Source organism: Microcebus murinus, chromosome 21 (assembly GCF_040939455.1).
Source record: "Microcebus murinus isolate Inina chromosome 21, M.murinus_Inina_mat1.0, whole genome shotgun sequence".
Classification (NCBI taxonomy): Eukaryota; Metazoa; Chordata; class Mammalia; order Primates; family Cheirogaleidae; genus Microcebus; species Microcebus murinus.
The window spans coordinates 15,512,207-15,529,330 of NC_134124.1; the positions used below are offsets into that span (position 1 = coordinate 15,512,207).

Genomic DNA, 17,124 nt, shown 5'->3' on the forward strand with positions numbered 1-17,124 from the left:
GCTGGCTCTCACAATCAGCCCTGCTCCCGCCATGCCAAAGATGACCCGAAACAAAGGAAAATCTATGGTAGCAATTAGCAGCCAATGTCTCCAAGTTCCTAAATTCCGGGGATTAAAAAAAAAAAAAGTAAAACTTAAAACCCTTAGCTACTATTTATGGAGTGCATACCACTGCCCAAACACCATGCCAAGCACTCTACAGATACTATCTCATTTTCTCCTCCTGAAAAGCCAGACATTATCTTTTTTGCTGCTTGACATTTAGAGTACTTTTCTTCTGTGAATTTGTACCAGATTAATGTAGAAACTGTAAAAATAACTAGAGCACATGTAAGGCAATATTCTCCTTCCTCTACCTCTAGTTGCAACAACTTTTACCCATTTGTGATGTTAATCCTACTAGTTAGTACCTCCTAAATTGGAAGCAATTTGATCTTATCCTTCTTCCTTTGTTTAACAGTTGAAGATATCGTCTACTCACTAGGAAAGATGAGGAATTGGTTTATCTACTTTATTGTCTTTTCTTCCTTACATCCTAACATTTATAGTCATTGCTTTTTGATTGACAATTTTGGTGCTTTCAGAAAATATATTTAGTGGTCACCAGAGGCAGGGGAGAAGGGATAGTGGAGAGTTCTTGTTTAACAGGGAGAGTTTCATGGGGGGAGGGGGGGAATGGGCATTTATTGAAACCTTAAAATCTGTACCCCCATAATATACCGAAATAAAAAATAAATAAAAAAACAGGGAGAGTTTCAGTTTGCAATGATGAAAAAGTTCTGGGGACGAATAAGCTGTGAATGTACTTAATGCCATAGTGAACCGTACGCTTTAAAAACGCTAAACATTTTATGTTATATATATATTCCATCCCAGTAAAAAATAAATAAAATTCAAAATTATCTCATTAGGAAAAAAAAAGTGTACATAATGAGCTAGTGCTATAACAGTTTCCATCCTACAGGGGTAACTCCCCGAAGGTCATGCAACTAATAGTAGCAGATTTGAAACCATCTTTTCTCTGACTCAGCAACTCCAGGTCGCCCCATTCCGAGTTGCTGCCCTTTCCTGCTAAGCGGAGAATGTGTATATAACCACTCATGACGTTAGTCTGTCTGGCAGGCAGACGTTTTCTGGAGGGCCCACTTTGCTCCAGGTGCTGTCTTAGGTGCTAGGGACCCGACACAAGCCCTGCACCCAGACTCCTACCGGCCTCCTGCGCTCACCTTAAACAGTGCTCGCACCTCCTGGTCCTCATTCTCCAGCGTCCAGAGGCGTCTCCGGGCCGCTTCGTGCAAGGGGCCATTTACACACCTCCTGGAGCGGCTCTTCACACAGAAAGAGAGCACCAGATCTTAAAGAGAACAGAGGGAGAAGGATCAGGCTGGCAACGCAGTAAAAAGGAAGAGAGGACACCGTTACTTTGATACGGGAGTCCGCCAGCCTCCTCTGCTGGTGAATTAATAAACTCCTCTTTCCTTCTCTTCAAACAAAAAAGAATTAGACAAATCCCCAACGTTCCCCCTACACGTTCACCTAAACCCTAAATTGGGAGATTAGAGTGGTTTTAACATTCTTCTGAGTGCCCCTTTAAACTGTTTCCCCAGAGATAATGGGGGGGGAGAATACTGACACCCAGGATGGCTCTGGTATCGCAAATGATGCTCTCATATTGGTTCTTTCTGCCTCGTGCTGGGTTTATTCCTACGCTGCCTGGCGCTGACATAATGGTGCTGACTATAGGACCAGCCAGTACATGTATTGCTTCTTGTGCATGATTTGTGAAAGTTCTGAATGAATACCACTTTCCCCATATTTAAGTAAATGTAGCTATAAATTAAATTTATAATATGTAATGGACATATATTTTATGAATTATACATACCCACACACATTTTCTCTCACCAGTTTCTTTCTGATACTGCACTTGTTAATCTTTGGCAGGGTACTTAGTGTATTAAAGCCTATCTTTAAGTCCTTCAAAATGCACATTCACTTAACAAATAGTTAATGAGAACCTCCCATGAGAGCCAGCAGCTGTTTTAGGTGCTGATGTTACAGCAGAGAACAAGATAGGCACGGTCCTTGTTCTCATGGAGCTTATATTCTACTTGGCAAGAAATTCCATAAATGCAATAGTTCCAGATGGAGAAAAGTGCTGTTAAAAAAAACTTAATAGGGTTAAGAGACAGAAGGATGAAGCAGCTAGGGGGTGGGGTATGACATGGGATAATATTGTCAAGAAAGGCCACACTGTGGAGGTTTATCTTACAATTGCACTTTGCAATGTGTCTTCTTTAGATATAGTAAGTAGCAACCTGTTAAGAATTATCCAACACAATAAACCAAGAAAGCACCGGACTAGACAATCCCAGAGGTCTCTGTTCCAGCTCCAACTTGCTTCAGGACTTTACAAGTTCCTGAGCACATTAGAGACGGTCCCTATCGTGCTGGGCTTGGTCCACAAGGCAGCCCTGAACCCCTCCCTACCTTTAGAAGGCCTGTCTTTAACCTAGAAGTCCTGAAAACGCTGTGGCTGCTGATCAGCTCGCATACGACATTCCCAAATGACTTGGCTTTGATATGAACTTCGAGGGGATGTTTGTCCTACTAAGTCCCTCCCCGGTCTGTGTTCCAATTTCATTCAACCCCACCATTTTCAGCAGCCCCCGTGCAGCCCTCCATCTGGCCGCCTCACAGCACACTGATGGCTAGGAGGAGGCGCAGCATAAAGATGAGGCCCAGGGAGGAGTCGCACAGACTCGGGCTTAAGGCTTCACTCCACCACTCAGTAACTGTGTTATCTGAACAGTCACATGCTTGACTTTCTCCATTTGCAAAACCCACAGGGGTTCTAAGAGGCTTACTGAATGACACTGGGCATATAAACATATTTTCCCAGTGCCCGGCACATATTAAATGTTCGATAAACACATGGAGCATTAGCAATTGCCCCGTCCCCCACTCATTTGGTTCTTTCTTCCAAACCCGGTCTCTCCCGTCCTTCCAAAACCTGATCCAGACTCCCCTCTGGAATCTCTCTTGGAATAGCCACTGCTGTCGGATAGCCCCTTCAGTGTGGACCTCCTTGCCATATACACGGATCGCGAAAGACCTGGGCTTAAATAAGCCACCTGCTTTTGAGCTCTCCGACAGCAAGAACCGACGCTCAGAGCAGGACGTCTGTGCCCACCGTGGGACCCCACAGTGCCCCGCGCTGGGAGTCACTGCCCCGAGTGGGGAGTGACTCCGGTTCACTCCAGTTTTAGCGTGAAGTCTATTGGGCCATGTTTTAGTCCTTCCGGAAGCCTGCCCTGTCATCAAGAAGTTGCGTCCGAGTGATTCTGTCTGCGACTGTTCCGCAGAAAGGCGCAATTGGCAGCCGAGACGAGCCTCCCTCCTCACTCCGCGACCTTCCTAGGAACGTGGTCGGGGCGGAAACCGCTGAAGGACGGACACGCTCAGCCCGAGGCCGGTCCAGTTTCACATACAGATGCCCTTTGTTCAGTGGCCTTCATGCATCGATAAGGCAAAACGCTGACTCCGCTCAGTTCGTGAAACGGCAGATGGTAATTCGGGTTTTTTTCAGGGATGGTGCCCAACCTGACAGGCTGATAAGCACGTTGACACAAAAGGAAGAAACCAAGGGCAGGGTTCTTCTCACTGCCACCCAAGCAGTCTGACAGTTTTGAATTTGAAATTGGGAAAAGAAAGAACCAGGGGAGACATTTATACAATATCTACTATATGATGGATAGTCTTTAAAATATTCATAATGTAAATCTTTTTCACAAATCTCTATTTTGTATCCCAGGGAGAGGTGTGTTTTTGGAGGGCAAAGGGGCATCGTGGTTATGAATGACCGTGATTCTGGTCACATATCAACTGTGTGGAGGTGACGTCCTTTCCCCTTCTGAGACCGCTTCCCGCCTGCTAACTGGGGGTTTTTGTGCCTCCCCCTCAAGGCGAGCATGTGAGCATGCTCAGAAGAACATGCCAGGATCGCTGGGCACACGATTCGCCCTCAAATCAATGGCCACGGCTGCTGCACCACAGAAACCAACTCTTCCATAGGTTTGTCCTCAGGGTTTCCGGTCCAGGCTTCAGCCCAGCTGTAGTTTTCTCTGATGATAATTTTCTTTTTGTGAGCTTCCTCAAGGTCTCTTAAAGGGGACTTTGGGAGAGACAGGTTTTAAGAATAGGATTTTTTTTTTTTCACATTCATTTCAAAATCTTTTTCTGCTTCTGAAAGCTTCATACAGATGCCCTTCTGCTGGGCCAATCTCCCCCCACCTATTCAACCCTTCGTTTGCTTATTTAGCTGTTTAATAAATGTTTATTCAGAACCTGCTACAATAAGGCACTGTGTTAGGTATGATATAGAATACAGATGTGACCACCACATATTCATTCAACGATTCATATATTTACTTACCAAACATTTTCTGAGTGCCAACTGTGTAGGAACAAAAATTACCCCTGCCCCCCAGTACCTTAAAATCTAACTTATGACATACTTTCCTTAACACAGCAAATATGTATGGAGCTCCTAATTGTGCCAGGTTGTGAAGGGATTTGAGTGCCACACGGAGGAGGTTCGAATTAACTGAATTAACCTCGTAGACAATGGAGTGCAGTGGGGGTTTCGTGAGCAAGTGACTATGGTGGTTAAAGTCAAGCTTACAAAGATGCATTTGGTGGCAGCTCCAGGAAAGGGTGAGAGAGAGGGAGTCTGTAGATGGGAGAGATAACGAGGTTACTGCAATATTCTACACGGAGGGTGTCTTTTGAAATAGAGCTTGTCTTTGGGATTTAGATACCTGAAGTCATGTTCTGTGGCAGGAAACATTTTGGCTTGTATTTAGATGAGCCTATCCACTCACTCGACGCAGTTGGATCCTTGGAAGGAGTTTCTTTACCTGGAAAAGATAAAATGAAAATTCATTCACTTGAGTGTAAGCAAGTTATAAGCAAGGACTGCACGTTTTTGTAAAGTGACAATTTTTTCCGGGATTGGTGGCATGGAAGAATTCTAATAGCTATCACCATTGCCTTACAATTATTGTGTACTCCGCTGTTACCAAAGAACTGCCATGCATGCTATCTCAATCCCGCAGCAGGCCAGGTGTCCCCATCTTATTACAAAAGCGGATTCCCACCCACAAGTCAAACCCAGTCCCATGGCTTAGTATACTGAAGGTGCTCAGTATACACTGAGCCTACACAGGTCAGCATGGGTCTGACTACAGCAAGGCTTAGGGTCAGTGGGTGGATAACGGAAGAGCTGGAGTGGAGACAGAGACTGGCATCATCTGGGAAATGACTGGGGAATGGCTGTAATGTCCCTGAAATGTACGATTGTCCCTAGCTGTCCTGTCTGTCCACTAAATAAGCTCCTATTAGGGACCACTCTCTTCCCAGCTCTCCAAAAAGTTCTTGGCTTTGCAGCTGTAGAATTGGAGTGAAAAGAAGAAAGAAGGTCAGGACACGGGCTAGGGCTGGGGCGAAGGTTACTTTGATGGCAGAGTGTCGAAAAGAGAGAAGACGGTACAGCCGTGAAGCATAAGGAAATGGGTACAGGGGAAATGTCACAGCACTGCTACAGAATGCGGCCTCCTTTACGGTATCCTCAAAATGCAACAAGGGAACTCGAGTCCTTAACATGTTCATTTTGGTCGCTGGATTCTGTCCTTCTTTTTCTATGAAATTGCTTAAGAACTATACCATAGGGTCAGAATATTATAAGCCTGACCTGGTCCTGGAAAGAAGGCTTAGGAATCTTGGCTCAACCACTCCTTGTGAGTCACTCATTTGACCCTCCCAGTTTCTTGTAAAACTGTGGGTCGGGGTCAAGCAGGCCCACCAGGGTTTGCGTTCCGGATCGATGCTTCTGATGACACAGCCCAAGACTGCGACAGGGATGGAGCAGTCACACTCACTGTCGATGAATACTGAACCTAAATTCTCGTGTTGCTGCCAAGAGCCTGTGTCTCCACTCTGTGCCTGTGCAGGGGATTCTGACACCCACGTTGGGGACCTTCCTTGTCCTCATAGCAGGAAGCAGTTAGCACTCTTTTGGGGGATATACAAGGGGAACGAAACAGATTTCAGCTCCAACAGGCAGGAGGGGCCCACCAGCTCACATCCAGGAAATCTTGTTAGCTGTTCAGTGCTGAAAGCTAAGCAGCTTAGCCTGGAAAGCCGGAGGTAATGAGCTGTAGTCAAACAGGATCATTCTGTAGTTCCGCCCCCAGGAACCAAAAGCAACTGCAGCCAAAAGGCTCTGGCCTGGGAGTGATGATGTGAGAATGGGCACTAATCAAATCCTCCCATGCGGGAGTTACATGACCTTGGCCAAGGCACCTCACCTGCCCGCTCTTTGAGATTTCACTTTCCCCATTTATAAATGAAGGGTCGATCTAAATTGGTGCTTCTGAACCCTGGCTGCCTACTTAAATCACCCAGGTTGCTTTTTAAAATTACTATTTCATCCCTGGAGATTCTGATTTTGGGGGTCCATCCTGCAGCCATAGGTATTTTTTTTTAAGTTCCCCAAAATGATTCCGATTTGAGCCAGTGTTGAGAACCACAGATCTTAAATAGGTGCTTCCCAAACTTTAGTGTGGGTATGACTCACCCCGGGATATTGATAAAATGCAGATTCTGCCTCAGTAGTGAAAGCTGAGATTCTGCATACCTAATGTGTTCCCAGGTGATGCTCGTGCCACCAGGACCACACTGGGAGTGACAGCTTCTCTACCCTGGGACAAAGTTTGACCATAGGCTATAGCAAACCCACAAACAACTTTTTTTTTTCTTTTCTTTTGGCCCACACAGTAAATTTTTAGTTTGAATCACTGGACAGGATTAGAAATAAGAATATTTTACATAACCCATATGCTTAGGTTTGCTTTGAAATGTGCAAGATCTATAGCCCAGGGCCACACAGTCAGCTGAGGCTGAGTGGATGCTGACCCTACAGGGCACTTGTTCTCTGGCCACAGTGGTCCCCACTCTATCCACTCACTCATTTACACCTGGCTCTGCGAAGCTTGAGAGTGTGTTCCTGTTGTGGAATGCCATGAGAGGACAATTGGCTGGGAGCAGTAGCCCATGCCTATAATCCCAGCACTTTGGGAGGTGGAGGCTGGAGGGTTGCTTGGGGCCAGGAGTTCAAGACTAGCCTAGGCAACATATCAAGACACTGTCTCTACAAAAAAGTAATTAAAATAAGAGAAGAGACAATGGCTTGACAATGAGGGACTTTGAAGTGAGCCCACCTTGAAGAAGGGAAGTCCAGGATGGTGACCCTGACATGGAGAAGATGTGAAGCTTTTAAACCATATGAGAGGTTTAGAACAGAAAATTGACAGGTTTTGCAAAATGTGATTTGTGGACTGTTTGCATCAGAATTACTTAGGTAATTGTTTTTAAACAGGTGTCTATACAAAAACAAAAAAAAACCTGTAGAAAATACAGAAGAATATCTGCGTGACTTGAGGCTGTCAGTGATTTCCTGAACAGAAGGGGAAAAGTGCTACCCTCAAAAAGAATAATGGATAAATTGTAATACATTAAAATTGGGAATATTTATTAACCAAAGGTGCAATCAAAAGTGAAAAGCAATTGAAAGAGTAAAAGAAAATTCTGATAATATGTATAGTCATCAAAGAACTCAAACCTAGAATATATAGAGAATGCTAAAAATCTGTGACAAATAGGTAGGCAGCCCACTAGAAAAATGGGCAGAAGGTTTGAATAGGCATTTCATCAAAGATAATATCCAAACAGTTAACAGATGATGAAAATTTGCTCAACCTCACCAGAGAAATAACAATTAAAACCACATTGGAACCCAACTATACTGACTGGCTAAAATGAAAAAGACAGATAAAGCCAAGTGTTTGTAAGGGTATAGAGCAATTGGAACTTCCATATTACTGCAAGTGTGGGAGTAAAATTTGAACATTTTCTCTTTGGAAAACTGACAATGTCAATTCAAGCCAAAAATTTGCATGCACTCAGACCAAATGACATCTCCTAAAATATTCGGAACAGCACTATTCGTAACAGCCCAAATCTGGCAACAGCTCAAATGTCCATCTACACAAGAATGGATAAGCAAATGATGGTACATATAATTGAATCCAATGCAACAATGAGAATGAAAGAGTTACAACTGCATGGAACAACACAGCTGGATATATTCGCCTTGTGAAAAGTTACCACACTGTACACAGGATTTCACACACAATTGTGTATCAATGTTAAACTTTAATAAAAAAGGTGAATTTTAAAATATTCTTGGAGCCTTCTCTACCTACTCTACCTTGGAAAATCCAAGGGTAGAGTTTGGAGATGTGCATTTTTTAGGATCTTGGCTATGTCTGATATCCCCTAGCGTGCGAGAAGGCTGAAGCCAATTCACCATCATCCTCAGGATCCACCAGCCACAAGGGCACTTCCTTGAGAAACAAACAATAAGGAAGCTGGAAAATTAGAGTGAGCTCTAGAATAACAAAACAGTAACTACTGTTGCATAGGGATTTACAGTTTCCAGAGCTCTTTTACACACAGAGTTCTATTTCCACATGAAGGAATTCCAAACTCAAGCTGAGCCTTGAAAAAGAAACAGAGACAATTCAAAGCAACAAAAGAATATCACATAGGTTCAATTACCTTAGGAAAAATATATGATTTTTTTTTAATGACTGAAAGAAAATGAGCCAAAGGCCTGTGGCAGTTATTGCTGAGTCATTTTTAACAGTCATTTCTATACGTTTGTCTACTTTCCAAATACTCTACTTTTCAAATATTTTGTAATGGGCATACATTTGTTTTCTAACGCTGAAGGCAGAGAGAGAAGTGGCTAGGAACAGGTAGCAATCAGACAGTCCTAGACTCAAACCCTGGCTTCCTCATTAGCCACGTGGCCTAGGTGAACCCAGTCTGTACGGTTCATGTGGCTCTGAGCCCACCCCTGGCTCTGAAAGTGGGCACATGACTCAAGCATAGTCCAACTGCTGTGCCATGGCCAAGTGACCAAGGTTAAGTCAATGAGAATTAGACGTAGGACCTCATCATCACTCTTAGGGAAGAGAAAATTTCTTTCTGCTGCCCTTGAAGATGTAAATGTGACAGCCTGGAGCTGCAGGGAGAGAGCCTGCCTGAGGTTGACTCCAGTGCAGCACAGAGCTTAGGAAAGATAGATTCCAGATAACGTCATTTGTGTGTCTTGATCCAGCCATACCTGAAGCAAAAAAAAAAAACCCAAAAAAATACCCTGGACTTTCATTTACAAGGGATGTTCAGAAAGCATGCAACCATTGTTAATCAATGTTTCATATTACATGGCTGGATACCTTCCGGATAGCTCTCGTATTAATGAATAACTTACTTTTGATGTAAGCTAGTTTCATTTTTACAATTATTGATCAGAAGAAGTTACTAATACTCAATTCAAAAAAAAAAAACACTGAGATTCATTTTAAAACTGCCAAACTGGTTTCCAAAGTCACTATACCACTTTGTATTGCCATTAGCAATGTACGTGAGCTCCAGTTGCTCCACATCCTCACCAACACTTGATACTATCAGTCTTTTTCATTTTACCCATACTAAGCGGTATGCAGTTTTAGCTCGTTTCCATTTGCATTTTCATAATAACTTATGGTGTTAAACATTTTTTATGTGCTTACTTGCCATCCATATATTTTTCCATACGGTAGTATCGGTATAAACACTTTGCACAGTTTTTATTGGATTATCTTCTCATTGTGGCATTATAAGAGTTTATAAACACACACATCTAGGTACATGTATATTCAGGATATAAGTATCAGATGTGTGTTTTGCAAATATTCCCCTGTCTGTGGCTTGCTTTTTACTTTCTTGGCAGATTTTTATGGGTGAGGGAAAGCAGGATTACTGGTAAAGAGATCAGCAGGCTAGGTGGGCGTGAGTTTCACACACACACCAGACAGCAGAGGCCAGCCTGTTCGAGAACTGGAGAGGTGGGAGATAGTGGGACTAACACTGATAAGCATGGGAGGGTCGGGAAGGGGAGCACTTTAAAGTAGGCAGAGGTGTTCCGAATGGATACAGTAAGAAACAGGGAGCTGTGCAACATTCCTGAACACAGAAGTGGCATAGTAAAACGGAAACTTCTACTTATGGTGGAATAGGAAAGACAGGGAGAGGGAAGCTCAAGAGGTGGGGGCCCAGCCGACTGGCTGCTATGGAAATCCAGGGTTATGGGTGTGAGAATGGGGACTGTGATCCTGGTAATGAAAAGTGAGGGGATAGAGCGAATGATGTTATATTAATATTTTAAAGCAAGAAAAGAGAAGGCATCATTACCTATTGAATGCGAGGAATAAAGATGGGGAAGAGGTAATAATTAAAGAAAATGAATGTTGGAAGGGATGTGAGAGATCATTTAGTTCCACTCCAAATTTTACTGTTGGAAACGAAGGCCCAGAGTGGAGTAGTGATTTTACCAAGGTCACACAGCGAGTAGGCAAAAGAGTCAGAGTTATCCAAATCAGTGGGTACAGACCTTTGGCATTTCCACTACATTAACCTTCCCTCAGAACTCTGAGGTCTAAGGTTCCTGATCAGGGAAACATCTCACACATGACAATTTGCTGAATGTGAGAATTCACTCTCATTTCTCCTTTCTCAGCCTCTCATTGCTACCCACCCACCACCACCCTCGACTTTAAGTAAAAACTGGACTGTAAACATTCCCCTGCATGCTTTCTTTCTCCACCTACATTTTCTTTCTTTTTTGGCCTGACAAGCATACCATCAGCAGTTTTTATGATGTAAACCCACTTTCTCTTTCTTGAGACAAATATCAAATTAGAATTATAGTTACATCTATCCACATGGATATATTTCTGATTATAATGTAGGGCAAAAAACAAAAGAAAAGAAAAAGGTTGCATAATGCTATCATTTGTTTAAGTTTAAAAATCTACAACATCATTCTTTGTAATGATTGTAGGTTCATCAATATGTAGTAAAAGCACAAAACCATTGAATTCATGAAAGTGATTAACTTTGTGGAGAAAGCAGAGCTCTCCAGAGAACCCTAAGTGTATTTGTTGGATCTTTTATTTTTTCAAAAAGTAGAAAGAAAGAAGAAGAGAGATAAAGAAAGAAGTTCTCAAGGTAATATGGCAAAAAGTAAAAATTTGTTACCAATAAATGGTGGGCTTATTACTCTAATATTCTCTATTATTGGTATGTTCAAATGCTTTACAAGCCTTTTAAAAGTTCAAAATGCTTTACAAGCCTTTTAAAATTCAAAAGTAAAGCATCATTTACTATTGTCAGCATTCACCCCCCAATCTCCTATTATTATCAATGAGTCACATTTATCAAAAAGGTTGAAAGAAAGTTACAAATACCAGTGATTCGTGTAGACAAATGTATCCCTCCCATATCTTCTCTTTTTAAATTATTTTTTGTAGAGATGGGATATCACTATGTTGCCAAGGCTGGTCTCAAACTCCTGGCCTCAAGCAATCCTCCCTGTCTTGGCCTCCCAAAGTGCTGGGATTACAAGTGTAAGCCACCATGCCCAACCTACATCCTCTTTTTACCGGTGTAAATCTGCCAAATTTCTTCAAAAAGGTCTCGAAGATAAGGGAGTTCTAGAAGCTTTCTTTTTTTTTTTTTTTTTTTTTTTTTCTTTTTGAGACAGGGTCTCACTCTGTTGCCCATGCTAGAGTGCCGTAGAGTCAGTCTAGCTCACAGCAACCTCACACTCCTGGGCTCAAGCGATCCTTCTGCCTCAGCCTCCCAGGTAGCTGGGACTGCAGGCATGCGCCACCACGCCCAGCTAATTTTTGTTTCTATATATTTTTAGTTGGCCAATCATTTCTTTCTATTTTTAGTAGGGACGGGGTCTCCCTCTTGCTCAGGCTGGTTTCCAACTCCTGACCTTGAGCGATCCGCCCGCCTCTGCCTCCCATAGAAGCTTTCATACTAACGAACTTTGACATGACTTTCTCTATGATCCAAAGTGATCAGCTATAATTTAGTAAACAGTGGCAAGAAACTGCTGGGGTGAGGAAGTCAGAGATGGTGTCAGTTACCAAAAACCTACCCTCTCACTATGTGCAATCAGGATATTTCTGTGAGCAAATGAGAAACATCTCGGGGAGCAGATGCCGCAGGCGGAGTCCCTGTGTAAGAATGCAGACGCCTGGGGTAGTCAGAAGCCACATTCGTTATCATGTCTCGCAGACGAGCTGGGCAGCTGTCCAGTGCTCAGTGCTATCAAGAGCCTTGTTTCCTGCCTCCCTTATCCTGGAGGACTCACTGTTTCATCCTCACTGTTAGCTCCCACTTAAACAGACACAAAGACAGGAGCAGCCAAAGAAACATGAGCACAGACTTCTCCAGTAAAGTGAGGAATTAGGAAGAAGGGATTTGGGAGTGGTCCACATTAGCTAACAATGAAACATCCCAGAATTATTGAGAGGTTATCAGAAGCCGGACGCTGTGCTAAGTCCATAAGATGAATTATCTGATTTAATCCTCACAAAAGTTTCATGTGTTGGATAATATCATTAGATCCAACTTATAGCCAGGAAAAGTGACCTTCAAAACGCATGAGAGACTTGCTCAAGGTCACACAACTATTAAGTTGCTCCTGAATGGGTCTCACACTGTGTTCCCTTTCTCTAAGATATACAGGGACATCCAGAATGGGGATGTTTTTAATCAACTGGCTTCACTACGACACCCATATCAACCTCCCAAGGGAAAGGCCTGACACGTGTGGGCACGAAAAGCCATTGTGATAGAAACACATGGCTGGCTGACTCTCGGGGAAAAGGTAAATCTGCTATCAATCTGTTATCAACCAGTAATCAATGGCAAAAAATAGTTGACAGAATAAAACAATTGAATGATAGTATCAGAAAAAAATCGAAGATGCCTTCTTCAATATCAGTTTCTTTGTTCTGAGCTGCATAACTGTTCTACAGCAAATCTTTGGCTGAAGGACAAACGTCAAGTAGAAGCAGAGCTGCTCCAGCCCAGGGTTGGGGCGCAGGGGCAGTTCTTCATAAGACACCTCCACACAGCAGTTCACAGCACCCAGATTTTACAGAAGACCAAATGGAGGCCCAGAGAGAGAACTAGATATGCCAGGGTCACAGAAATGTCACTAACAATAGCTATCATTTATTGTGCTTACTTAACTGCATGCCAGGCTGTTCTAAGTGTTTCGCATGCAGACTGAATCCCCACCACGACCCTGTCAGGAAGGTGTAATCACTTCGTAAAAGCCACAGATGAGGAAACGAAGACACAGAGAGGTTGACTAAATTGCTCAAGGCAAGTAAAAGAACCAAGATCAAACCCAGGTACTTTGGCCTCAAAGACCAGGTGACTAGCCATGATGACACCTGCCTAAGCGGAGGTAGACTGAGTCATATCCAGAACCCAGGTCTCTGACACCCAGGCCAGTGGTCCCACGTGTCTGCCCTCCATGCTAGTATGTCTGCTCCCTTGGGGTACAATGACAATAGGATTTAGGGAGAGGGACTGAAAAGTTTATAAATCCCAGAAATCCGGAGATGCAAAGTGTTTCATAGGTAACATTGTACCTTCTGCACCCAGGGCATTGTTTAGGGTTTGTTTGCTTATAGTTTTAGGTCCAGGTGGCCATTGTCCGGGAGGCACTCCCTGCTGCAGGTGCCAAGGCGCCCAGGGCCGGACCCTGAGCGGAGGACGCAGACTCTGGCTGCTGCAGGTTCCCTTTAAGGACCTCGAGTGCCTTCCACAAGCCCAGCTCACAAGACCACAGGGGGAAGTCATCTGTACGAGAGTAGGAAGCCCCCAGCTCGGGGTGTTCCGTGTGCCCATCCCAGGAACCACGGCGGTGCGCCAGGAAGACACACGATCCTAGCAAGGTTAGGAACGATTCCTTGGAGAAATGCTCCTCTATCTCCCAAATGAGTCCTCCCTCCCCCAGTCCACCCCCACTGTCCCCCAAAGCCACCGCTCACGCTGATGAATATCACACGAGAGAACACAGGGCCCCGCCTTGGCTCTGCTCTGAAAAGAAGCAAGGAGCTTGCATCCGGGTGATCAACCACCCTGGTTTGATTGGGACTGTCCGGGTTTTAGCACTGACTGCATCTCAGAGAAGCCCTCAGTGCCAGGCAAACCAGAATGCTTGGTCCCCAAGTCAAATCTCAGATGACTTGACAACTTCTTAGAGCAACAGCTCTCCATGGCCTCAAATTGACATTCCCCCAACAAAAAAAATCACACTGTAATAGGTAGAGGCAGGAAACTGCCTGTTTTTCTCCAGTAACAGAAACCCCGACAAAAATAGGCTTGAGCAACTAGGGCCAAATTTATGACCCCCCGTAGGCCACAGAGGAACTCACTGCCTGAACTTTCTTCCTGTCCTAGGGAATCTTGGGAAGAAAGGAAGGAAGGGCTTAGTCACACCCCGGAGTGGCAGCCAAGAGCAGCTCAGCTCCTCAGCAGGGAGAGTTCAGAGCCTCTTTCTTCAGGAAAAGTAGATGCTTCTCAGGCTTGACTCCTGATTTACAAAGGCAAAGTGACAAATATGGAACAGGGAAGGGCGGAGAAAGCACAACCGTCTCGCCATCTTTGGAAGAGGAGCTTCCCCAAGCCAGCAGGTCCCTGAACCTCCACTGGACCAACCACCTCTGCCAAGCCACAGGCCAGGACACCCCAGGAAACTCACCTGGGCCCCAGGTCAGACTCCGGTCCCCGGGGATGCAGAAGCAGCCACCCATGTGTGCACCATCCTACCCTGGGCAAGGCCCCTGGGAACACCGGCCAGAAGAGTGCTGGGAGGAAACAGCCTCCCAACGGTGTCCCTCCTCCCGCCTCCTCCCTGGCACACGAGGGACCGAGGCCCTCTCAATGCACAATGCAGCCTTTGATACCCCGGCTGCAGCAGGAGGCCCAGGCAGGGTGGGAGGGGTGGCCCAGCCCTCAGGCCCACAGCTCCTGCACTGTCAGCCTCTGCTAGGGAGCAGGGCTCCTCCCTGCCTCTCTGCAGATCACTCCACGCCTCGCAGGCTGCAGCACATTCCTCGCATTCTAGCTCTGACATACACAGTGTGGTTCTTGTGGGGGCGGCCAGGAAAGGGAAGGAGGACCGAGAGCACCCAGGAGTCAACACTGCTGGGCTCGCCCCTCCCTGGCTGGTGTGGTCCACACTGGCTGGCCTGCCACCCCTTGGACAGGGATCCCCACCCAGCCTCTCTCTGCAGATGCCTCCTTGGCGATGTGACAAAGCTGGAGCTGTGGGCGCAGTATCTCACCTCCACCCGGCAGCACCAGCGAGCCGACTCTTCGCTGGAGAGCGTGCAAACCCGGGCTGCTGCTGGGAAGGGATCCAGGAGACCGCCTGATGTAGCCCAGCATTTGCAAGTGAGAGGACAGGGGACAAATGCATCAGGGCTTGGGGAGAGGCTGGTCAACAGGCACAAAGCTGCAGTGAGGCAGGAATAAGTTCTGCTGTTCTATTGCACGGTAGGGTGACTGTAGTTAACAGTAATTTGCTGTATATTTCAAATAGGATGAATGTTTGAAGTGGTGACTATTCTAATCACCCAAATTTGGTCATTGCTCAATGTATAAATGCATTGAAACAGCACACTGTCCTGCATAAATACGTACAATTGTTATGTGTTAATTAAAAATAAAATAAAATTTTAAAAATATGTGAAGACCACAGGTATGCATGAAAAACTGGTCCCACCAGACTTAACCGCTCTCCTGTTTCAGACAGGCAGGGGAACAGGGTGCCTAAATTTCGAAAACCTCCCGAGAGATCTCGCAAGGTATTCCAAGAGAAGACACGGCTGCCTGCGGGTGAGGCTGGACGAGGCGTGGCTGCATAACACACTCAAGGATCAGCGGCCCCTCAAGGTTCCCTTCATGCCTACAGCAAAGGTCCACGCGAGGGGTCCAAAGACGAGGAGGCGTGGGCCGGGTCCCGACGGGCCTATGTCGCAGGCCACTTGCAGGCTGAACTCAAGGTCAGTCTCGCAAGCATGTCAGGGAGGACAGCGGCCTGATCCAGTTCATATTCGGGGAGGAGCGCTGGGGTGACCACGTGAAGAGCGGTGTGGGGCTCAGTCTCCCGGGAGAGGTCACCAGTGCCCCCTGCACACACCAGCCCCTCCGCAGGTGACAGGGTCTGGAGCCCGCCCCTGAAGTGTGGCTCCAGCTTCCGCACCGGCTCACAGGGAGCCGCGGTCGCTGAGTTTGCACCGGGCCGAGCACGTGCACGTTAACCTCTATTTAAATCCCACAACAGCCCCATAACGTGGGCATCGTCATTTCCGTTTCGTAAGCGAAGAGGGGCGCATAAGTCACCCAAGTTCCCCTCCCCCGTTTAGCAATGCCAGATTCAGGACTCCCGCCAGGTCTCGCTGATCCCACAGCCCAGAAGCGTCACCTTTCCCACGCGCAGGCTCCTCCCGTGACTGCGGGGACACGCAGTGAGGGAGGACCGGGTGACCTGACACTGGAGCCCCTGGAGCCACTAGACACCGGCCAGCTGAGCGTTTAAGGGAGGCTGAGGAGACGAGGGCTGGGGCAGAGAGGCACAGAGTGCAGGGGGACAGGGACCCTCTGGCCACACTGTCACCATGGAGGGTGTTTTCTCTGTGCACATCTATTTCAAGCATCCACTTCTCACACTGCGTCTCACGCCCTTCCCTCGCCAAAGCACAGTGTTTTGGGTATGAATTAGCACGTTTTCTTGGGCCCAAGAGGAAAGGACAAGGATTCCTTTAGAAAGCAGCCCCGCCCAGTGGGGAGGCCCATGAGAGGGAGGCAGTGAAGAGAAGCCGTGCTCTGACCCGCACACGCCGACACGTGCAAGGACTTACCATTTTCCCTTGACTTTTGCCCGCACACCACTCTTACACAGTGTACGGCAATGGTCAGGAACGGTAAATGACTAAGACCAGCCACCGGAAAGATCCCAGGCCATCTGTCATGGACGACACCCTGGGGCAGTTAGTGGAGACACACATTTTGACAAGTCTGAAATGAATAGTCCGTTTTGGATGCAGTCATTGCTTCCCTTGAGATGTAAGGAACTAGTGT

At 45.9% G+C, this 17,124-nt stretch overlaps 1 protein-coding gene and 1 long non-coding RNA gene across 2 annotated transcripts in view; one reads left to right on the forward strand and one right to left on the reverse strand.

The window, feature by feature from the left end:
• SH3TC2 (SH3 domain and tetratricopeptide repeats 2) overlaps window positions 1–15,042 on the reverse strand; it is a 56,800-nt gene extending 41,758 nt beyond the window's left edge. Inside the window, exons 1-3 of the mRNA XM_012741604.3 lie at window positions 14,741–15,042; window positions 4,821–4,919; window positions 1,227–1,354 (exon numbers count right to left, since the gene is read on the reverse strand). Coding sequence (XP_012597058.1) covers window positions 1,227–1,354; window positions 4,821–4,919; window positions 14,741–14,792 — 279 coding nt within the window. The 5' untranslated portion in view covers window positions 14,793–15,042. The remainder of the gene's footprint in view (window positions 1–1,226; window positions 1,355–4,820; window positions 4,920–14,740) is intronic.
• LOC142863099 (uncharacterized) lies at window positions 14,493–15,726 on the forward strand. The gene is made up of 2 exons (XR_012913985.1): window positions 14,493–14,751; window positions 15,276–15,726. It is a non-coding gene; the product is annotated as an uncharacterized LOC142863099 (long non-coding RNA).
• Window positions 15,727–17,124: the final 1,398 nt, after the last annotated feature.